This window comes from Vanessa atalanta, chromosome 21 (assembly GCF_905147765.1).
Source record: "Vanessa atalanta chromosome 21, ilVanAtal1.2, whole genome shotgun sequence".
In the NCBI taxonomy this organism is placed as follows: Eukaryota; Metazoa; Arthropoda; class Insecta; order Lepidoptera; family Nymphalidae; genus Vanessa; species Vanessa atalanta.
In genome coordinates, this window is record NC_061891.1 from 6,897,513 (window position 1) to 6,922,412 (window position 24,900).

Here is a 24,900-nt window from a genome sequence, read left to right on the forward strand (position 1 = left end):
AATTGACGAGTTGAATTTAAACGAAACCGAAGTCGAACAAAGCTTCGACTATTATCGAATGCAGTTTGTCTTTTGCCCCTTAATTTATATGGCTGGTGGTAACCAAATGGTCGCTTATTTGCCAGTCCACCTGTCTATCCTAACTAATATTATAAATGGGAATGTAAGTTTGTTTGGTACGCTATAATTAATCAAGTAATCATCGTGATATTTTGCATAAACAATATCAGAGGTACGGAACCGGACATAGGGTAACTAACACTCGACGCCGAAATCAAACGCAAGCGAGGCTATGTGCGGAAACTAGTTACGAATAAAAAAGGGAGGTTGCTCAATAATATGATGGTTTTAAGTCTGAGAAAAAAAATATTGAACTATTACGGTCTGCAAAAAAATAAACAGGAAAAAGAACCTAAAAAATATTTTATGTATACTTAACTACTTATTATAATAAGTAGTTAAGTATATAGTGCATTGTGTTTATATATTATGTACATATACTTTGATTACAATCAGACATAATAAATAATAATAAATTTCAGTTCTAATCCTGAGTTGATTTAATTTGATATACCTGGAGTTTTTTTCAAATAAAAATAGCTATAAAACAATATACTGTTTTAAATTATGAATACAAAACAATAAGGTAATTGAAAGATTTTTTTTTAAAAAGAGGTAAGTAGTAATGAGTTTTTATTATAAACATACAATTTATACAAATTAGAAACTGCAAGAGTATGTTACTAATTGTTTGTCATTGAAACAATTGATGAATGTTTTGATTCTTGGTTTACAAGCGACCAATTACTGAACAAGGTCTCATTATTTTTATACCTTGAAGGTTTTCAATTTGAAGATCTTCCTTAAATTAAGGAAAATTTAGACTAACCTTGCTTTATGACAAATTTTATTGCAAACATTATTGTATACAAAAACATATTCAATATATAATTAAAATATATAAAATATTAATAATCAACATATAAACATATTAATTGTTGCTTTTTTATATTTTACTATTTATATAGATATAATTAGTATAAAAATTAATCATATCAGGTAATAATTTTATTTGGTTAATTATTTAATAATTTATAAGTATTACTAGATATTTTTTAATATATAAATATTATTTCATATTCTAATATAAGAAAATAAAATAAATGAGTTTGATTTGTTTTGTTATTTTTTTTTTAAAGTAGTAGTAGATTTTTGTTAGTATTTGTAGTGTTTTACATTTATCACTATCATGATTAATTTTGCCTAACTTTAAATATATTTATTACTTCATTTAGTAATATTGTGTAAGCACTATAAAATGTTAAAATAAATTGGTAATGATTTAAAAAAAAAACATATATTCTATATTTGAAATTACCTAAAATATAAATTAAATATTGTTAATATAATGACATTTCATTTTTAATAGTAACAGGATATGATTTATACATTTTTTCCCACGCTTAAAGACAAACAAACCCATCTGTTACTTATATTTAGAATTCACTCACTAACAAGAGTGTACTAAAACACTATTAAGTGTTATAAGAATGTATTATAAGTTGATGTATGACTTACCATCATATAAAGTATATAAAAAAATATTTAATATAAATTATGATTCAAAGTGAGCATCTGTAAGGAATCTGTCACTCAAAATAATTTATTAAATTTAATCTATTAATAAGCAGTTTCTATATATGTGAACAGGTGTTGAAAAGAATATTTATTATTTTTATTTATGGAACAGGGCCAGAAGGTTCTCGTATGTCCAGTTAAGGTAACTACTAGTTTTAAGGTCATTATTGTAGCCTTAATTGTTATTTAATTTTGATAATTGTATCATATAATAAAACATCGTTTAATGTTCTTGGCTTCGATGCTAGTGATTTGAATTAGGGACGCCAACAGGTGACATGAGCCAACAAACTGTCTGAGATACTTACTTATTTCATTCGACGCTGCACTTGCTGAATCGCTGATGAATGAACCACTTCGCACCATGGGCCCCCACTGCGGCCTTCGCCCACCCTCCCTAGATTCTGTCCTCTCCCCATCATCCGCTTTACACAGATGAAAAGCAAATACGCACCAGTATAACACAAAACCGATACGCATCGTGATATCTAAATGACACTGAAGCTAATGCATAAACTTTTTGCAAATATACAGTAACACCGCTGCTAAACCACACTCTATACACATCCTAAAATAAAATAGATTAAAAAAAAGGATTTTTCTACTTCTTAAGGCCACATCGCACGGTCACAAAACATAAAACTACAGAGTTATCACAGAAAGATTTTTCGTGAGGTTGAAAAAAATTGACGTTGCTTTTTTTTGATATGGCAACATTTTTTGCTGCGATATAGATTATATAACTTGCATTAACATTCATACGTATAATCTGTGCTCAGTGCTCGAATACACCGACCAGCTATCAGTTAATAAAAGTAATTAAAGACAAGCAAAATGCACACATTTAAAATACTTAATAAATAATTTTATTAGCTGTTTACATTGTAGTATATTTACCTCGCGTTTTTTATAATTTTTTTTGTTTTTATGTACATTTAAGCCTTAATAATTAAAAGATCAATATGACGTCACGTGACGTATGTTACCAAAATATGTCAAATGACCTTGCCAGTTTGTAAACAATACGTTTGTTGGATGTTAATATTTTGATATATTTTCTGTTTTTCTTATTTATTTAGTATTCTAAGACGTTTCGTTTTGGGGTTAACAAGTTTAAGTGATATATATAATACGATGAATATTGATTTTGAGACCATGGCTGTTTTGGAAGAGGAATCACACAATGTAAGTTCAAATTTCCTTTGTCAATGTTGTTTATGGTTTTGTAAATGGTGTTTATTATTGTAAAGTCTTAATGAAAATGTTGTTAATGATTAGAATAATGGAATGAGTAAAAATACGAATACGTACACATTATCAAATATTTCGTTATCGAAATCAATTCTTTAGTCATTTGCCTTTGACACCATTTCCTTGTTCAATCAAATATCCGTCCGACATTTGTGTAATTATTCTGTTTAGAACTATTGCACAATAAGATTTAAGATTTTCATCAATCTTTTTAAAAGTGATATGTATGGTGCTTTTACTACTTGATTATATATATTTAACTTTAATGTTTTATATTTGAATATTAAAAATTATAACATGATATCATTACTGTAACCATTTTTAATCAGTCCCAAATATATTTTATCAGCTCACACCGGACAAAGAATTACTATTAAATTAACTATTTCTATTTTATTTGTATTTAATCTCGGAATACATCTGATAAAAGTCTGATATAATTCTTTTCCTACCTAATTTCTAATTTGTACCTAAAAAGTATTTATCTAAAATTCATTGTCTATGTAACCAAAAAAAAACATGCACATGCTTATTATAATATAATGTACTTGTTGAATAGCATTTTATATGAAGAGGTTTAGTGTTGATGGTGGTGAGATCAGAAAACCTAAAATAGAAGATTGAATGAAATATGATATATCTTAGAAATTAACTAAGTATATAAATAAACTGACATGAAAAATTACATTGAAAATGCATGTCCTATTAAATTTATTACAAGAAAGTCACAATCATGAGGTATAATACATGTGTATGCTTTACCAAAATAGTTTTAGTAACAATAAATGTTAGACAATGTGGTCTTATCGCTTATAAAGCGACCTCTACGAGGCATCCTTGGGCACGAGGAAATTACCTAGTCTTAGTATACTCTATAAGATAAAGTTGAATAGATATTTAATATAAAATATATTAAATAGTGCTAAGTTATACAAATATACAATATTGATAGTTTCTTCATTTTTTAGTAAAATAGTATACTTTTCTATTCTTATACAGCAGTGTCCATGACATTGACTATGTATTGTTTAAGGGTTATAGAAACAAACATGCTAAATAGATGAGATCTCTCTCTCGAGAACTTTCAATTATAATTCTTAAGTTATTTGAACTAAACTGATTGAAAACTTTTGTAATCAACAGATATTCTTTTTTCACCCATTAAATATTAGTAATGTAAAAATAACTTTTATAAAGTAAATGCAAAGCGTAGTGACATATAATTATATTTCCAGTTTTGTTTTAATGTTATTTTTGGACTATTTCCCTGATAGAAATATCATAAATTCCAATACATAGATGGCGTTTTTTGTTTGTTTTGTTGAAGGAAATCATTTGTCTTGTTCACACTAGATGTCACTGTAGACGTGTTAATACTGGTTCTAGTATTGTTTTTTGTTACATTTAATTTTAATTAAATGTTTTGAGTCTGGGTAAAATTAATCAGTCTATGAGAATAACTATTGAGTTTATTTACTAATAGTCTCGGTTGGAAATTTACATTCGTACGTGTTAAAATTTTTAGTTTAATTATTACTATTACAGGGCATTTTAAATTTTCGTTTGACTCTACTGAAGTTTTGTTTTAAGATAATTCAATGAATATTGTATTACAAAAGCAAAAATCTGTTTCGGATACATGGTAATAAAACAGTCTACTGGGATATGTCTCTTTTTCCTACATAAATATTTCACACTAGTCAAGTTATTTGGTTCTTGTGAACTAGTGGATAACATCTAATTGTAATTATGGCAGTAAGTCCTTAAATTGAGATTAATAATACTTAAATAAAAAAAATATTATTTCTCTTCTTCCGATACAATAGTCAAGTTACCTTTATTGGAAATAAATCTATAAATAAAATAATTTAGTCCAGCTTAATAATTCGTCGTTTCTTTTAAGTAGGTCCTTATTTACTAACACGTAGCATGGCAACACAGCTAAACACGTGTGTTCATATGTGCTGGCAGATGTCTGGCAAACAATCCCAGACGTATTTGCGATCAAACAAATCATAGATATTCTTATAATATCGAAATAATTCGAATAGATATCCATATAGCTGATGTTTATGATTCATTCGAATAATACAGACGTGCAACGGCACAGACAAAACATTCTCACCGAGAATAACAGCTGACGCCATTTCACATATGTGCATACGCAAGGATTACGTTAAGTAAATGTTAGTACGTTTCGACCGTAACTCGCAGGTCTATTCGTACAATTTTTTTAAAACTTGCAAGTACTAACTCACTTTAATAAATACTTCACTTTTCAGATGATAATGCGACATCGTTTATTGTTCATAGCAATATCAGATGTTTCGATCATAGTGTCACAAGATCCTTAGAATCCTTATATTGTCATATATTTATTTTTGTAAATTTATTTATTTTTATAAATTAATTAGAAGTGTTTTTTACACTCAATGAACTGCCAATTAAAGAGGCTAAGGCCTTTGTCCTTGTGCTTTTAAATATATTGACTCATTATCAACCGGAACATAGTCATACAAAGTAGTATTTGGCGGTAGAATAATTAATTAGTGGGCGGGCTATGTAGACGAGCCTTTAACAGTATGAAGTCCGGGAAGTTAGGTCTCTACGAAAATAGAATGTTCTTATATTTACACAGTTATTATTATTATATTCATTAAGTGGGATTTACAATGTATGTATATATTTAGTGGCTCTTTTCTATGTTCTTTAGTTCCCTGTTTGAGCTACTCGCACACCGGTGTATCTGCATGCTTCTGATTTATCATTCCTTCTTATCATATTTACATAATATTGTTTTTGTCGATTTATAATATCGCGTGCTAAAGCGCCAGTGTGTAAACGCTGTTAAGTTAAATAGGGTAATATGACGGAGTTTTCATCAAAAGTTAGTGAGGGTCGAAATGTTTCGTTGCTTATTCGTACCTTGAACATGAAAAAGAATTGTGCTACAGAAGTAGAAACACATGAATCAGGTTTTTGTTTCAAAACATCATAATGCTCCAAAAGAAATCTCCAATCCAAAAGAATTAACACTCAAACTGACGAGTGTGTTCATCGGCCTCTCGAGTAACTAGTAACCTCGTTTAGGAATCTTTGAGCGGATTACTTTATGTCGAATTCTATTGTATTATTGTATTGTTTATCTTAAACTCTATTTTAAATCAGTTATTTGTCAAGAAGTTGTAGCATTCGAGATAAAAGATTAACCTTCGCCCCCTTGTTGATGCTGTAAACATTAACTAAGGTACTTCTATTACGTGGTTGCAATCTTTGATGCTCTTTGGAGACGTGCGTATAATACACACATTTTTTAAAGTTTACCTTGTTTGGCATAGGAAAATGGATTCATCTTAATTATTCTAAAATTTATATTTTTGAATGCTCATATAAAAATAATGTTATTTACATCAGTTCAAATTTAAGCAGGACCTTTTTATTAAATTAATAAACAGTTGATAATATTTTATTGATTACCAGCCTTGGCGAATTCCATTTTTGGTTAAATTCAGTACTTTATTTTTGTAATAATTTTGGTAATATATTATGCTTAAATGGTAATACCTTCGTTAGTAAATAAAGGTAGGTGGCCAGGTTTAGACCATTACTTGGCATTGCTTAGGAGACCCAGGTTTTTGGCTTTTTTAAACCTTTGCCGAGATTGTGGTCAAAGTTTAATTTAACTACTCAATATTGAGGTATAAAAGCAGTGCGTTATAGAAATAGGTGCACCTAAGAAAGTGGGAGTCAAGTTAAAATAAATCCTTTTTGCTAATTTGGTTGTGTTAAAAGTGAATAGATTGTCATCTCCATACTATGAAACTAAATTGAATGTTAAATTCGTTCGCGCTACAAAAACCTACAGCTTCAAGCTCACTCCTGCAATGAATCAGATCTCTGTTACAGTACTGTCCAACGAGAATAAACAGAATTAGGTCATTAACGTAAAGCAGGAATTAAGGACCCGTTACGCACAGAGAACAGACCCTTGAGGAATTCCGGTATTTACTGTCATTAGTGTATCGCATATAACGTAGTCATCAGGTTGAAGTTGTTTTAGGCTATAGATTCGAATTCAGCTGACTGTCAGTCCACTACTAGTCCACTAGTACTAGTCTACTAGTCCAGTAATAATAGTTCTGAATGTTTTTAGAATAATGATTATGCGATGAAAAACAAATGCGATGCATTCAAAAACAAACATATCAGTATAGAGTGTATTTCTAAAAATGATTATCGATTTCATTAATATACGAATGCGTATTATATTTTGCAAGTCATCAAATAACATATATTGGTGATTCAGTGTTCTCTTAAGCTACGTTCCATTGAGACAATTTTCTTTGGAACCTGATTAAAGTTATAGGTTAGGTATTTTGTCAACTTCTAGAAACCTTTTATCTGATTAAACTCTACAGTTTAATCAGATCAACAGTTAAGCTTAATCTTCATCCGCCGGCGTTATTCCACTAAATCAAATATAGTATTTCGTTATGTTACAACAATTTTATTTTAAATTTTATTACCGAACCGTGAGACTAACTACTTAATGGTCATATTAAATATTTACTAATAAGTCATATACTAAAAGATAATATATTTTGTTAAAAAAAAAATATTATAGTGGTAAATGTAAACTTTTTATACATTTTGTCAAAATCAGTCGACGTTTCTGGGTTACTAAAAATTTAGTGACGCTTGTATAAAACCGCAATTATCGGTTAATAGTTCGTGTTCTAACTATTCGGCCATCTTGTTCCTATATTAAGCGCTGTGCTGACTGCAATAATAATATTGGAATTTATCGAGATTAGTGTAAACATAGAGCTTATAATACTATTATGAGTATGTGTTTACCTGCTATATGTATATGAAATATTCAGAGATGTAATTTTTTTGCCATTGGCAATGGCTATATTTCAATCGCAAATAAACATTTCAGCGAGAAGGATAATATTTTGAACGATGAATTTTAAAACGATCGTTGTATGTTTTTTGTATGTTGAAAAAAAAACTCATTGGCTTTCAGGTATGACCTAGATCTCGCATCTGCGCAATATGTGTTTTAACATTTACTACGCACTTCGCGTTAACTATATGCGACTTATTCCTTATTGATTTTAGTTTTTGTTGAATAAAAAACTGTCTGTGTGCAATAGTGCCAACTATAATTTGTCAGGCAAAAACTTTGAAAATATTATGCATAAGTACTGGTTTCCGCCCTCGTCTTCGCCCGCATGTGAGTTGTGGGGGTTTGTCAGGGGTTATGTACCGAATGTAAAGTTTCATTATGATCGTTTGAGTAGTTAAGAAGTGATGTAAAAGACAAACATGATTGATTATTTTACAATTTTAAGAGAATCGTTTTTGCAATTGAAATATTCATTAATAATTATTAATTTTAATAAGTCGACGCCAAGAAATCCTTAATCGATATCATATAATAATCGATCGGTTTAACGGATTTTAACTAAATATCCGAATCCAAGACTAAGCGCTATTAGGATTTTGATAATTTAATAATGATTCGTTTGGGCTCGATGTTAAAGAAAAATGTCACTTTGTGCAATATCTTCTAACTGCCCGATTTATAATCTGATCTGTTTTCGCATCCTATCTGTCTTAGCACAAGCTGTACACTCAGTTGATGAGGACAAAAGATTTTATATTAAATTAACCACTAGTAATGTGATTGAAATTTTGAACGAAAAAAATCATCAAACCCTTTTTGCTACACGATAATCTGTTGGTTAACATATACTAGAAGAAAATTTATTTGAGCCTAAATCCTTAATCAACATGTGTAATATATTTCGAAGTAAACAGAAAACACTGTAACTTCATATCGAATTTACACGACACTGTTGTCCCAACGGCGTCCCATGTAATCAATATCAATGACGTTTATGTAACTTCTAAACTACTGGGTAGTACCTTCCCCTCACATTGATTCTACCGCCAAACAGCAATACGGTTTGAAGGAAGAGTGAGCCAGTGTAAATGTAGGCACCAGAGACATATTGGCGATGTACGAATTGGTTAGTATTTTTCACAGCACCAGTGCATATGGGCGGAGGTGACTACTTACTATCAGGTGACCCTTTTTCCAGAGTGATTATCGATTTAAAGTAATAAAATAAAACAGGTAAATCATTATTTTAGTTTAGATGAACACTGGACTTTATTGTTATTTGAAACGAATTAAAATAAACAAAGAAAAGTTTATTTAAATCATAACACGGTGCAGACAACATACTGCGATGAAATTAAAAAAATAATACATTAAAAAGGATACAACTTAAATGTTGTTTATTTATTAAGGGCCAGCTCATTGTGTTTTGCTCTTCCATTCATTTCCCTCTAGTTGTTACTAGGATACTGACGATATTTCCTTAGTAACTCCCTTGACATCTCATAAGATCTCATCCCATAAGATGATTTGTTTGAGGGTCATCCCTCCATTCATCCATCTAGGTCATCTTATATTAATAGCGTAAACCGATTTTTGTCCCAGTGAATAGCTGCACATAAAAATCGGTTGTGGTCTCATTTTGAACAGCTCCAGCCGTAGATGTGCAGAAAAATAAAGAGAATTCTTGATTGCAATTAACTAAGTTGTTAGAATTTAACAAAGAATTCGTTTTTGATAGTGGAAAAAACTTACTGGCCGGTTAGAGAGCGGTACTACGGCTGTATAAGAAAAAAAAACGGAAAAACGTAAACTAAATCAAAAATCAAGTATATTGTTATCAACAAACTCCAATTCAAACTGAACTAATGTGTACTATTTGACATTAAAGATTTCATTTCAATAAAGTTTCATTATTTTGACGCCAAATTTAGATTTGTAGCTTGCAGTTTACAATGAAATGAAATCAAAACAAACCTGCCATAGGTTTCGAAATTCCTAAAAAAAATTTGAATAAACGCGAAATTTCGCGGGCGACCCGCTAGTTAGTATTTATTCCGTCTTAATGTTGTCATAAGTTAAATCTATATTCATACGGGTATTATAAAGAAGTAAAATATGTTTGTTTGTATGTTGGGGATAAACTTCAAAACTAATGATCCAATTATAAAAGTTTTTTCACTTGTTGAAAGTTACATTATTTCTGACTGCTACAGGGTATAAATTATATTTATATCATTTCATTTTCTTTATTAATGAATTGCACACGTGCGAAGTCGGGCGAGATGACACAGTGGTTAGAACGATCTTAACCGTTGATTACGGGTTCAAACCTAGCCAAGCACCACTGAATTTTCATCATTTGTGTTTATAATTCATCTCGTGCTCGGCGGTTTAGGAAAACAACGTGAGGAAACCTGCATGTGTCTAATTTCAAAGAAATTCTGATACATGTGTATCCAACAACCTGTATTGGAGCAGCATGGTGGAATAAGCCGTCTCCTAAAAGGGAGAAGAGGCCTTAGCCCAGCAGTAGGAAATTTACAGGCTGTTACTGTTAAAGTCGGGCGGCTCGTAGTATAGTATGTAGTATAATTACTATTTAGTAGGAATATAACTAAATCATATATATGTTTATTGTAAGATCTTTAAAAACATACATTGTTACAAGAATATTTTGCATACTTTATTTTTGTATATGTTTGTATATCTTCAGTGTTTGATCAGTTGTAAACGCTCTCGGGTTCACAATAAAATCAGCTTTATTTCGTAGTAGCTTAATAATTCCAAATAACAATTTTATAAACTACTCCTAAATTCTATAGTGTCGTAAAGAAATATTTAACGAACCTGATCCTGATCCTTTAAAGAACTATCTTTTATCGTGCGTAACTTATTTTTTTCGTGCTAGCTGGTGCAAGGCGTGAGGCGCGGTTTGAGGAGGCTACGCACAAGAATCAAATCGAATTTCTTATTGAGACAATTGGAGAAAGCTACTTAAAGAATAGTTTTTTGCTAAATGAACTAATATTTAGTTTAACTGAAATAAACAGGAATCATTGATATTAATAATAGTAATGGTAAATAGTGCTTAAAAAATAAAGGGGTCTGCTATGCACCCAAGCAAGTTCGATTTGTTTCTGCATAAGAATAAACGAATGCCAGTTTTGAGCAAACTTACAAACACGGTATGACCTAAGCAGCTTGTGTATCAGTGCTGAGTATATTTATTACACATATAAAAACCTGCGACGCTAAAATTTTCACTAACAAGGAAGATCGATTCGATCGTAACATGTTTTGGTAAAATAAACAACGATAGGCAGCTAACATTATTAATAATTGATTTTTTTTTTTTCTAGCAATATCTTTTAGCTTTGCCAAATTAATTAGAACATAATTATCATACATTTATTTTTATCTGTAATTTATTGTATTCACAAATCTTGTATCGTTTAATACAGAAAAATGCTTTGAACTTTTTAATCTTGTACAAGGATCGGTATGGCAAAATAACCAATTCAACTATACATAATAGATTTTACCACTGCAGACAAATATTCTAATAGGATTATATTATTAAAAAAATATATATCGTTTTTTCAATTTTTAAATATCGGTATCTATTGTTTTATATGCAGTGAATAAGTGATAATAAAATTTAGTTTTGTGCACAGTGATTTTAAGCATACCATTCTGGACAAGGACTCCCCAAGAAATTCAAATTTGTCCTTCACATTGGAATGACTTTAATATTTTTTAAATTTAATGTACTTTAGAAAATTCGAAGGATCGATTCGATCGATTGTTTTTTTTTGGATAAATCCAACATTCCCTAATTTACCGCTATATATAATCATAGCTATAAAATGCAATAGCTGTTACTGAGTGCAGCCAAACGATAAGGTCACATTAACTCAAGGTGGGGAGGAGTACAATACGCGGTTGCGACACCACACTCGTTCACGTTGTGCGTTCTCACATCTAAAGTTTAAACCATTCGTTTACTGCATGCATTGTAAAACTGCGTTTCGCTACGCCATCACTCAAAAGTATGTTTTTTAAAAAAAAGAATACAATTTAAATGCGCGCGGTCGCTCGCTCTACGTAACGTTCCGTCAGTGTGTGTTGAGGCAGTCTCTGAAGCGGTCACGACGCCCGGTTATTCCGACGAACTGTGAGTAATATTTGATTTCTTATAAGATTCCTATGTGAAAAAGTCTTTATAACAGTGATTTGATGCGACCGGTATCATAAGGTATCGTTTATACAGCGTAAAATATAGTCGAATATTGTATATTTTAGGTTATGCATTGACAGTTACTACGCCGCATAAAATCATCGGTTGACGCGAGCTAACGACGCAGTTTGGTTGGTATCGCCGGCCTTTTGTTGCTAACTGAGAAACAACGAACTGCGTATTTGTTGAAATGTTTATTGTGAGCAACATTGTTGCATGCAATTTTAATAACAATATTATCACTGACGAGAATATAGAGTAAAAATATGCACGGCTATCAATAAGTGATATCTTTACAAGTTTACTAGCAATTTTTTTTGCTCTTTGTATTTATAGTGTTTGTTTTTGTAGCTAGTGTGAATTAGTGTAATAAATTTATGTAGGAATCAAAAAAAAAAAAACAAACGTTTAAATGTCCTTTGTACGCCTCAGAGAACTTTACGAATTTATTTACCTGATAAATATTCACATACAAAAAATATCATTTCTAGAGTATGGAATATTCATTAAAGTCTATAATGTCACTGTGAAATAAAAATAAACTGACCAAAGACCAACGCGTGGTCGCCAGTGATTCATAAATTTTCAGTAAAATATATTCTTTGCTAAGGCAGAACATATTTTTTTTATTCATGGTGCGTTATTGAAATTGCGCACTACATGTCCGATCCGCTCAATAAAAGTACATTCGTTATTAAAACAGTTACATATTGCAACAATGTATATTTTTCTGATAAGTGCAATTGCAATTCTACCCGCTGCAAGTATAGGTACCCATACTGACTTGTAAAAAAACTTATAATTTGAAGCTTATCTACTTATTAAATGAATTTTAACTAAATTATAGTTTCTTAATATTATATTGTTTGTAACTTAACGAATGCAACAACTTAATATAATCAAATTTATCTCAAATACTCGTAAAATAAATATTGTCTGTTTACTTTAATATTTCATAAAATAATACGTAGCGCTTGTGATAACGACAGTACTTGACCCAGGATACCTAGGTACAAAATAGACCTGCGCGCGCCGGTGTTTCCAGTAATTGATAGTTCACCGGGCTCTTGCATCTGTGCATTTTTTTAGTCTGGAGCCCCGCCCTAGTTTCCTAAAATCAATAACACACTTGCAACTGCGCCCGAAGGTTCCATCGTTCGAACGCAGTAACTTTATGATTTAATGTGACGCACAACAATTATTCAAATTGATTTATGGTAAGTTTGTACTTCTTAGTAAATTTTTGATATACTATTATTGCACATTAAGATTTCGGGTGAATTCAATTGGACCATTGAGGGGTCTTTTTTATTGTTTGTGTAGTGTTCAATATTTGGTACTTTGTTATTGGTCGTGGTAGTATGTATTATGCCTACTTATCTTTAAATGCACTAATGATTTGATAATGTCTATTGGTAAGCCTTTTGCGTGTTATTTTTCAAGGTTTGAATACATGCGTTTATATGCGATGCGATTTATATATCATGGTGCATTTTATGACTGGATTTTTATATGGGCATTATTTGGAAATTTATATCAAACTTATATTACTTATGTTACCTTCTTAAGGAAAACCTTCTTGAAATGTTTAGTAAAGCTTTTATAGTTTTGAAATTCGAATTCACGTTTTTTAAAAGTGAATACTAATTCGTATTTACTTAATTTATGTCTTCTTTTTTCAAATTGGAAGTCATCGTATTTAATTTGAAAATGGAAACTTGATCTCGTTCATGACCTATATGAGGTATAACTTCTTTTAAATGAATCTACGCAGTTATTATTTATGTTCAATGTCTAAAACGTGTCGTCATTGATACTTTCACGCGACGCCATTGAAAGATATACACCTAGCTAGCTATGGCTTTATATAATTGCACTATTGCGTTTACCATACAAAAAAAAATAGGTCACAGAGACAATATTTTGAATTCTTATTTTAAAAGCGTTAGAGTAAATAATTTTCAAATTTAGTTTTTCAAACATGTTTTTAGAAGTAATAACGAGAAATTATAAATTATTACTGTTCAATTTATTATTTATGTTTGTAAATGTAAACGAATTCTAAATGAGAGAACTTTACTGACTACGCAGTTTAAAAAAAGTACTATAAGCGCGTATATTATGTGTGCGTCATTGAAGTAGATCTGGGTACATGTAGATTGATTACCGTATTCTTTGCTTAACATAATGTGTTACCTTGGTTTACGTTTTTTTGCTTGTAACTATGTTAATCTTACAAATTACGAAGTTCGTAATATGTGGCATTATCTATCCTACTTTTGAATTACATATAAAAATTGCCAATTACGATGACTGCATGATCGTGCAATTTGAAATCGTTGGTGTTGTAGTTAACTTATATATCTGTATATCCTAAGATCCTGGGCTAAAAAACCAAGAGAGCCCATAAAAAGTTATTTGAGTTTTCGGTCGATAATTTCTCAGTAAGAGTCTTTATTTAGATGTGTTTAAATGTGCTTCCGAAAACACAATAAGCTATTAGTCCTGCACCTGAACTCATTTCGGTCGTATCAGATTTCCGTCTCATCAGATCGTAATTAGATTAAGGGAATAGAGGGAACATTTGTGCTTTATGTCCTATGGACTTGGCTCCCTTGAGATTATCCGCCGTCAACTATGAAGTCCAAAAATTCTAAACTCTATGTGCTCTATGAAATTACTTCTGTATTACTCGTCGATGTACATGTGTACATACTCTATTCCAACCATAAGAGGAAAAAAGCCAAATAAACAACATTTGACAGCAAATTGACGCGATATCATTGGTTGAGAGCTTGATTAATCTATGATATTCTCTATGGATTTGCGAAAAAATGGCGTTTTGAACGTCGACCAAACTGTTATCAGAATTTCTGAAGTAATAATAAAGTGGAAATAAGTAGTTAAATGTAACAGTGTTCTATTATAAATAAAGATATATTTAATATAAACTCTTAGTAGTGTACAGTATAGTTAAGCTATTAGTAAGTTGTATGAAATACTTAAATCTAAGGTTTGTTTATCTTCTTTCCTACTCCCATTGGAATAGGCTATACGTATCTAGGAGTACATCATAATTGCGGTTTAGGCTTGCAACTTTAAAATTGGATTGAAAAAAAAAATTGTTACATTTGTACATGGTACCGACTATAAATGTGCACGCTATTAAATGCACTTATTTAGGTCACACACAATAATAATATTTTACGAATGGTTGTGTGTGTATTCGTAACGATTTGAGGAACGAGAGAATAGCGTGGCGGTTTCAGTCTATGGGACTCCGAAATAACCCTCTATCTTCAAGATCAGGGGAGGTGTATCCAAGGGGTAACCTACGTTAAGATAGATCAAACGAGATATTACTATTGTTTAAATAGTAATTACTAAGACTTTCTTGAATTTGATTAGATTTATCTTAATTGCTATTCAGAATGTTTTTCGATTATTTTTTTCAAATATATGATGAGTGGATGGTACCTACCCATAGGGGCTTGCACAAAGCCCTACCACCAAGTACATCTAGTATATTGCTGTGAATTATCCTTATCTGATTGTGAACAAACATAGTTGCAAGTTGTGGCTATTTACTTTAAAGGCTGTTCCACTAATATTTTTTTCTGTCTCTGCCATTTTTAATAAACGAAACGCGATGATTACATGCCAGTCACGGAATACTTCGTTGTACACAGCGTGCCAAGGATAGCTTCTAAACATATTTTATCCGTAATGTAAGTGAATACATCAGACTTGATGTTGTACATGTATGTTTATTTGCTTAAGGTACTAACATAAACGTGCGTTTAACATAAGGTTCATACGCAAGTCTATGAATTTTACAGCATATTGCGAGATACTTTACACGTTTTACTACTAGGTCAACTATTCAAAAGATCTGTAGTGCACTCTGAAGGAATTTTAAAGACGCGTTTGTTATTTTTCATCCTATCAAGTGAAGCATTGCTGTTGAAGTTTGGGCAAAGCAATGAGAGTATTCGCCCTACTGGTTTTCACAGAGTTTTTGAGCGAGTACTAGACTCGTTTTTGAGTGAGATTAGATTTTGTAGGCACGCACAAGCGATTTGTACTGTCGTTCGCAAGCTGCGGAGTAGAGTACTTAGGCAGTTAATGTCTACAATTTTATTTAATGTATTAAAATAAATTGTCCATTTTTGAAAGCATAAAAAAATGTCATAGGAATGCATAATTAATGGAAGAAAGATGAAAGAAAGATGGCAATAAAATATTTAACCAACAACATCGACGGATGTACTGGATTCGGTTATCAGATAGATCCAGTCGAGTTGGCAAGTGTATGTAACCGACGTATGAAATGGTAAATCCTACAAAAATAATTGCTTTTTAATCAAACGCAGAATAAAACGAGTTCACTGGGTTAGTGTGTAGACTTTCTTTTATAATATAACCGAAGTGAATGTCATTTAGCATACGAGGTCCGATGCATCGGTGCCATCGACCTGCGCCTCGCTATTACTTATCTAGCATGTTTTATTAGCTCATAAAGTTTGCTTAGTCTTTATCACGTTTACAAGTCTGCTACGATCTGACTCATTCAATTCTAGTGTAGAGATTATTTTCTGAAACACTAAGATGTGCTGGTTGCATGCGTTTGCTTCTGTTGGAATTATTTCGAATGCCCCTTGGTAGAGTTCACTTCATTCAACAGTTTTCAGCATTGATCAAACGACCCAGATGTGCGTGCGCGTATGTGGCTGTCTGTGTGTGTTCATACACTAATACATTACTTGAACAACTAAAATTTTTAAAATATACATACTAAAATTAAATTCTCAATATTCAATCAAACATTTCGTAAAATGAAGATAGAATTAAGAACAGCTTGGCAATCTTTTGTAACAAACGTACAAATCTATTTTTAGTTCGTCAAAGCGAAACTGTTAATAGCTCATTGAATATTGGAACTTCATTGGTTTTGACATAATATGTTTAAAAATTTGTGATGAACAAATCTTAAACGTCTTAAACGTTTAGCTGGTTTCATTTTTCATTCGTGTAATGGTATATATTGTATATATATATATTGATGCAATATTTATGTTCATTTAAACAATTCACAAAAAATGTATTAATACTCTTCGCGTCTTCTGCAATAATCTTTGACACAGCTGGCAGTGGTTTTTGGCAGCAATCTTCTTCAAAATATTCGTTTATTAAAAAAAAAAGAACTCTCCATTTTCTTCTTTTAGTTTTTTCAAATGGAAGATACACAAATTTACTAATTCGTATAAAATTATTCCTAGATAAATGTAATTCATTAAAAGGAACCTGTTATAATATTAAATGAATTATTTCAATAAATATTTTTACGATTTTTTTTTGTAAGACTTTGTTTTTTTATATACTATATTGACTGCTGAAGTATTTACGTTATAAAAATCGGTCGACAGGAATCCCTGGGCGGGGTGTACGGGTCAACAGGCGCGTCCGGTGCGGAGGGGGGTGAGAGGAGGGAGAGTGGCAAGCGCGGCCGCAGACCCGGCAGAAAGGCGCAACTCGACAAGCAGGACATGAAGGCTAAACTGGGTGAGTACCAGTCTATTGAATACTTGATCTATGAACTACTTCAAGGATTTGAATTTACGAGCTATTTAAGGATATTGTTTTTTTTTTATTCTACTAGACTGGTTTACAAGTACGAAAATATGTTAAGTCTTGCTAAAGTGAAATATTTAATAGTTTTCAATGTAGCACGTAAATTCGTTGGTCCAGCTCCTGCTCCAGCTCCATCTATTAGGTTTGGTCGGGTGCCCCATTTGATTTTGGTATTGCAACTGTGTTTGCACATACCTGGGCACTATAGTATCTACTACTTATGTGGTAGATATAGTTATTTGGCTAGATTTTTTTTTTAATTTGGCTAGTACATTACTTTTTATCGTACCTGTATCGTCGTGTATATATGTATAATGTACATAAGTACAAATTGTCATACTGTTCATTTGAACGGTTTAGAGGTTAAGGTGCTGCTGCAGCGCCAGGTTATTTAAAACAAATTGGATATAAGTTATTTTAAGAACCTCCTCCATAAGAACATATTTATATGTATAGCGTGTTGTCAATGTCCCAAGTTTGTGATCTGTAAAACGGTGTCTAAGTATACTTAGTGATAGGACTTTGTTCAAGCCTGTCTGGGTTGGTACATCATATATTTCACCGGTAAGCAACAATAATTAGTCCGGTTTCAAGGGTGACTGAGCCAGTGTAACTACAGGCAAAAGGCACATAACATGTTAGTTTTAAAGGTTAGTGACGATCTAAGGAATGTTTAATGTTTCTTAGAGATCTAATTGGTAACCCGACAGTACGTGGCAGTGAAATTAAAAAATGTAGAGTTCAGTTAGTATGTTAATAATTTAAAATTGTGTTGTTGTTACGTAGGTTTTCATACAGAAGTAATTTTTGTTTTGAAAATAATTAAAACACTTTTTAAACTTCAACTGAAACAACAACTGAAATTGAATTGTATTCCAAAATGAAGGAAAGCCATAACAATTATAAAAATTATGAACAACTTTGGAGAAGCCAGTTCTGCCACAGTTTTGCCTTAAGGCATTCCTTTTTTAACATAGGAATTAATAAACAAATAAACATTTATTTTTGTCTTACATCGTCATGAAAAGAAACTGAATAGACTTTGAATGTTATTGTATCCGACTCAATTTAGCAGTATTAGTAGTAAATATCCCACTGCTGGGCTACGTTGAGCATGTATTTGAAAAGATTTAAGCGATTTCCAACACGCTACTCTAATGCGGGCAAAATACACAATATATGTGTCAGAATTTTATCCGACACATGCAGATTTCACATTTTCGTGCAATCACGACATGAATTCTAGACACATATTAAGCACTTGAAAATTCAGTGGTACTTGCTCTGAACCCGCAAGCCTCGCTTAAGATGCACGCGTTTGAAGCGCTAGTAGACGTATCTTATATTATTGACCAGGTAGTTAAAGTGCTAACTGTACCCGTACTGCATAAGTATAGCCTGTCACCTGGTAAACAATCAGTAATTATCACGCACACAATAAACAACGTCTTTATTGTAAATGATGTCTGCTTCGTACTTTTCCTAACAGTAAGATATAATTACCCGGAAAAGCTTAATCCTCCTTCAATGCGTGCAAATATCAATCTTTTGAGCATTTATTCTGATCTATCCAAATATTATAAACGCAAAATTACCTCTTTCTGACTGCCTGTCTGTCTGTTGTTTTTTCATGGCCGAAACTATGAACCGCATTGGTTGAAATTTAGTATAAAACAAGGAACTGTACTCCAAGGAAGGATACATGCTATTTTTTATGCCTAACACCTGACGTCTAACTCCTATTACGTGAGTTCATACGTCAAGTTAAAACGCCATCAAGCCCATTTTGCTGTATGTTAGTTGAGGAAAATCAGTATGGTTGTTATTTTTTCATGTACAACAATGGGGAATTATCAGCTCGTTCCTTTTTTACTTTTAGAGTTATTGGCTAATGGTAGTTTCTTATAAATCAATAGTGCTATACTTATATTCGCTTGTAGTTGCAATATATTTACGTTGAACGCTCGTGCGCCAGTGATACAAAGTGCTGCGTCGTATCGCTTTGTCCGGTCGTAACTGGTGCGATCGGCTTAGCGAGCTCATTTATATATTTTATTTGCTTTTTGTTTACTAAAGTAAAACGATGATATTAAAGTAAATTATTTAAGTAATATCTCAATAATAATGTTTAAAATTAAATAGTATAATTGATATAGAAGCTGCAAACATTGCGATAATTCAACATTTTTATGAACGTTAGGAAATGTGTTCTAATTATCTGCAAGGAGATTATAATTTAAATTAAAAAAAAAAAAATGCTAATGCTAGATTATAATCTGAAATGTTTAATAATTTAGTACTTTCTTGTTCGAGTCTCTCCAAATCTATCGACGCCGATCCGGCTGAAATCGGTCAAAAAAAGCTTTATGCTTATGTTACTAAGGATGAAAATCGCGTCGACTATCGACGGAAAAACGGTTTTGGTGTTTGCATCCGTACGGCGTTGATAGTAGCCGGACTGCCACGTCTGCATGCTTACTACGCTGAGCGTCGAAAAGCGCCGGCAACGGGTCGTTATTAGCAACCATTAACCATAAGTTAATTTGAATGATGGATATACAGTTTTTACCTTATCTCCTCTTATTAAAAAAATCGAAGAATGGATATAAAACGCAGAATTATATTACAGAAGTATATTTTTTGTTATTGCTAATCTGAATTAAACTCATTTTGGGGTCACAACTCTTGAACAATCGTCGCAACGACTGTTCGTTGCGAGTACCGAACGTAAGCTAACCGCTGCTGTCCCGAAGGCCGATCGGGGTTAATCCTCTATGCGCGGATAATGTTATACGCACTTTGCTTAAGCCGATTCCGCGTTAATAGATTGAGACCTTAAAACAATGGTCAAATGACCTTCAAACGTCAATTTTGGAAAAAAAAACAAAAGTTAGTAATTAGTCAATATTTTCAGAACGCAGCAGGCAGTCGGCGCGTGAGTGTCGCGCCCGTAAGAAGCTCCGTTACCAGTATTTGGAAGAGTTGGTGGCTGATCGAGAGAGATCAGTACTTGCGCTGAGGAAGGAACTCGATAAGGTTGTATACGGTTTTATTTACGAAAAAGTAAAAATGTGTTGTAATGTGTTACTGAAATGTTGTTTAAATATATATTATTTTATAAAAGTAAAAACAATTTAATGATTAATTTTTAAGCAATAATTGTTGAATTATTTCAGTGAGTTAACGTCTTTGACCAATTGAAGGAATCGAGTTTAATCACAAGCTCTTGCTTCTAAAGATATGAAAAGTGTAATTCCTGAATCAAAAATTAGAACAGAATATCTTAAATCAAGTAAAGACAAGTAGTGTAGGTCTATAAGTACTCATGCATGAGTATCTACTGATTAAAACAATTTCTAGTAAATATCATCACATTATCATCACCGCCTATAGACACGGGCGCTGTAATAAATGCTAAACATTCCCTACATCGCCAATGCGCCAACTTTGGGTATATATCTTATGTCCCTTGTGCCTGTACATGTATACAACAATACTAATTATTTATATGTGGCAGTAGAATATCTGATGAATTGATGGTACCTAACCAGGTGGGCTTGGACAAAGCCCTGCTACAAAGATTTTACAGATTTTTAAACATGGTGGGTCATTTGCTGTAATCGGTTTCGCCAGTTAGAATTAATTTACCGAACAAGTTTCATTAAATTCTATCAAATAAATTTTTCATTATCAGGCAGACAAACGATGTTTTTTTCTTTGCGTTGGAGCCATTCTATATTATCTGGTCACATATTTTGACTAAGGTGTGAGAGGCTTGGCTCTACGTAAAATCTGATAACTTTTTGCTAGTGCAAGTCATGTGGTCTAGTCTTGGCTACATTTTACATGAAAATGTTTTTGATAGGAAATATATATAATACTCTTTATTGCACTGAGAAATTTTACATAGTAATTTTAATATCCCATTAATAAATTCCACCTTCGCCATTCACGCTTATCTAACGTTTCATAATGTAATTTCAGTATTACAAATGGAATCTCGAACTCGACCAAGGCCGTATGCCGGACGGCATCGAGACGCTGCTCCAGGAAATGGGAGTAGTGAAGCAAGAGGAAAACAAACCTTTTTGAATAAATATCTTCAGAGGTAACACTTTACCTTTTCTCTTATATTTATCTGCTGTACTTAAAATGAAACTTCTTCACAATTCTGGCCATCACAGAAGTTTTTTTTTTTTTTAAAGTAAATTCGTATTTCGAAACCACAGTTTGAATTTATTTTTACTTTTTATATGAAAAATTGTTGGCAAATATTTTTGTGTAAATTAAAATAAATCGTAATATTTTTAACTATACCATTTAAAATGTAACAAAAACATGAAATTCAAAATTTCATTATTTTTAATAAATGTTTACATTTCGAGTAAGTACTTTTATATATATATTCATAGTTATATAAACAATGTCTCAAGTATATAACTCTTATATATTTATAGTTTTGGTATGAATGTTTATATTTGGTTTGACCAATTTAATATATCCTAAGAGGAAAAGAAAATTTATAGCTGTTTTTTTATGAAAAATATAATGTCAATATAAATTGACATTTTATATTTAAACTAAACTACGTTTAAATGTTGAATTTTAAAATGTTTCGTAACTATTTTGTTCTAAAAACTTAGTCGTAACGTTTTGCGTTAATTTTCTGTCGGTCTATATTTTTAATTTTTTGTTCTAATATCCAAGATTTAAACGTGTAATGCAATAATTTGTTCTTTTTTTAAATTGTTATTTGTCGATGACTGTAAATTATTCTGATTGTATACGGTTTCAATAATTCTTTTAAATGTAATATTTTTAATTACACTACGGAATCACTGGTAAAATTCTCAAATTTGAATACGTTTTGTTTTATCTGTTTCTTGTATCGTATATTTTGTTCGATGCGTTTACACATGTTTGTTCGTACTTCGTCTCGCCATTTAACAAATTGTTTGGCGAAATATATGTGTGACACGATTGACTGTTCACATTCGAATATGTGAACTTTAGTTCGCCTCAGTAATCGATTCTCTTAGACTCGTGCACAAAAAACCGAACCCGATACGAGCGTTACTCGCTTCGTCCCTCGCGCGAATGTGTAAATGCGACTTTACGTTAAACGTATTTACTCTAGTTGAGAATTCTTCCATGAAACTTAATTCCATTAGAAGCCGTATACTTAATCGATTATATTATTGAATGATTTTATATTTTTTAACGTAATTTTAATTTATTATTTTTTATTTAACATAATATGGATGTGAATGAAATTACACTTATGGTTTTATAGAATAAGATCTTTTTTCTTGTATTTAAAAAGAAAGAAATTGTTTCAAATGACAAAAAATATTATATTTTTACACTTGTCAATATTTTCTCTGTGTATCCGAATTTGGCGAAAACGTTTTTTCATATTTTTCGAGATATACAAATATCAAGAATGCTACAACATAAAATGGAAGTATATAATTTATTTGTTAATTGATTACAAAAAATACACTAATGAAAGCTTCTCAACAATTATGACAGTGACATTAAAAACAGATAAAAAATATATGCGCTTATAGATATGATATTGGCAAAACCACGTGTGCTTACTACTTGAATGCTGTGAAATATGTAGTTGAAATATGATGTTAATGATATGAGTGAGCTGGTGATGTACGTACGGTATATGATGTAAGCGACTTTCTTATTTTCGTCTTTATTTTTTTTCAAAATAGTTCGTTTTTAAAACATACTCGTCAACGGAGTGATAAAATATAGCTTTTGGTTAAGTAGCGTTGGTGTGATTTAAAAAAAAAAAAAACAACGTTTATCGTATTGCACAGTAAAATTATTATTAATTAAAAAAATACATAGTAGGTACCAAAGTGGAAGAGTTCAATGTAGTTTCAAGCTAAGATAGTTTCATTAACATTCTTTGTCTGTATGTTTTAGAATTTTTAAATCACACCAAGACGTATTTTTTAGAATTTAAAATAGATTTAGGAAAAAAAATAATATAATTTTTATTTCACTTAAACTTACGGATGTAAATCGCAAATTAGTATATAGGTATGGGCAGGTATGTATATATATATTGAAAATAGTGTAGGTATTTCGTTCACATAGATATAATTTTAACGTAATTTTTTTTGCATGCGTCATTGCGTCGTTGTATTTATTGAACAATGAATGCTTTTGTTGTTTAATAAATGCAAATAAAAAAAGCACTGATTTCATTGAAATATTGTTTATCATTTTTACTTTTTTTTTGTAAAAATTCTATCGTATCACTGTAAAACTGTTCAGTTCCAAGTTTTATTTTACTAACAAAGTTATAGCTGTTACATTTTTTTAATTAACATACTGCTTTCTTTTAAAAACTGTGTGTAACTCTTAACTTAGTTTTTTAAAATTAAAATTAGTTAAACTAGAAATAAGTCAGTTCGATATAAAAGATTCTTATTATTTTAATAAATGAAATCATATTAAACTCATAATTACGAGTATATTGTATCTTATAATTGATATCTCGTTAGGTTATCGTTAGTTTTCTAACAGTTAAGAGTACCTGTTTGCATTAAGTGTTGCCGCAGTAATATTCTTTTAAAATATTTAAAAAAAAAAATCTCCTAATTTTCGGATTGATTTACTAGTGGCGGCAACATATATTTATCTTTATTGTCTATCTAAAAGTATTTAATTTTTTTCGAGATTGTTCCGTAACGATGAATAAGTTACTTTCGCTTCGATTCCATTTTTTATAACTTTTCATTTGCATTTTAGATTTAGTTGATTGTTTTCATTTGTACTTCCTTCGTTCAATTATTAGTTTTTAATGTTAATTTTAAAGTACAAATAACTGTTTTCGAAAACGAATATATAAGTAGGCGAATTTATAATTTAAAAAAGTGTAACGATTATTATCGAAATTTGTTGTTATTTAAAAATAAGAACATAAGTGTTCCAGGTGGTAGGGTCTCGTGCGGGCCCGACTGGGGAGGTACCACCCACTCACCGTCACCAGCACCAGCAATTTTTTTTTCGAGTCAAAATGCAATATATTTTGGGTGAGTGTGCCAGTTTTATTTCGGGCACGAACGATGTAACATCGCTTCGAACTAAATTAATTTAAAACTTAATTTATATTACACAATGCCTTTATAAAGTCAACTTGAAATTTCTTAAAGAAATTTTTGTATATTCTAGTAATTTTTGTTTTAATTAATTTCGTTTGAAATTT

At 31.2% G+C, this 24,900-nt stretch overlaps 2 protein-coding genes across 5 annotated transcripts in view; one reads left to right on the forward strand and one right to left on the reverse strand.

Annotated features, from left to right (window-relative positions):
* Positions 1 to 2,319, reverse strand: part of LOC125072416 (stromal interaction molecule homolog) — a 47,190-nt gene extending 44,871 nt beyond the window's left edge. For all 3 annotated transcript variants that reach the window (XM_047683044.1, XM_047683043.1, XM_047683045.1), the window contains exon 1: positions 1,947 to 2,319. In XM_047683044.1, the coding sequence (XP_047539000.1) occupies positions 1,947 to 2,118 (172 nt within the window). In that variant the 5' untranslated portion in view covers positions 2,119 to 2,319. The remainder of the gene's footprint in view (positions 1 to 1,946) is intronic.
* A 329-nt stretch (positions 2,320 to 2,648) lies between these two features.
* On the forward strand, positions 2,649 to 21,905 carry LOC125072417 (REPTOR-binding partner). Of its 2 annotated transcripts, none has more exons than XM_047683046.1 (4): positions 2,649 to 2,823; positions 17,465 to 17,600; positions 20,584 to 20,705; positions 21,654 to 21,905. In XM_047683046.1, exons 1-4 carry the CDS (start codon positions 2,773 to 2,775, stop codon positions 21,759 to 21,761), a joined length of 417 nt encoding a protein of 138 aa, XP_047539002.1. In that variant the 5' UTR covers positions 2,649 to 2,772; the 3' UTR covers positions 21,762 to 21,905. The 2 variants fall into 2 exon arrangements, with proteins under 2 accessions (XP_047539002.1, XP_047539003.1); XM_047683047.1 differs by lacking the exon at positions 2,649 to 2,823 and adding an exon at positions 13,105 to 13,255 and having other exon boundaries at positions 21,654 to 21,904.
* The last annotated feature ends 2,995 nt before the right edge of the window (positions 21,906 to 24,900 follow it).

What these genes read in the sequence shown, in the direction of transcription:
- LOC125072417 (XM_047683046.1), top strand. Translation starts at nt 2,773, where the DNA reads ATGAATATTGATTTTGAGACCATGGCTGTTTTGGAAGAGGAATCACAC. An exon ending in TGGAAGAGGAATCACACAAT is followed by an intron (nt 2,824 to 17,464) that starts GTAAGTTCAAAT and finishes ATCGGTCGACAG; the next exon opens with GAATCCCTGGGCGGGGTGTA. An exon ending in TGAGGAAGGAACTCGATAAG is followed by an intron (nt 20,706 to 21,653) that starts GTTGTATACGGT and finishes ATGTAATTTCAG; the next exon opens with TATTACAAATGGAATCTCGA.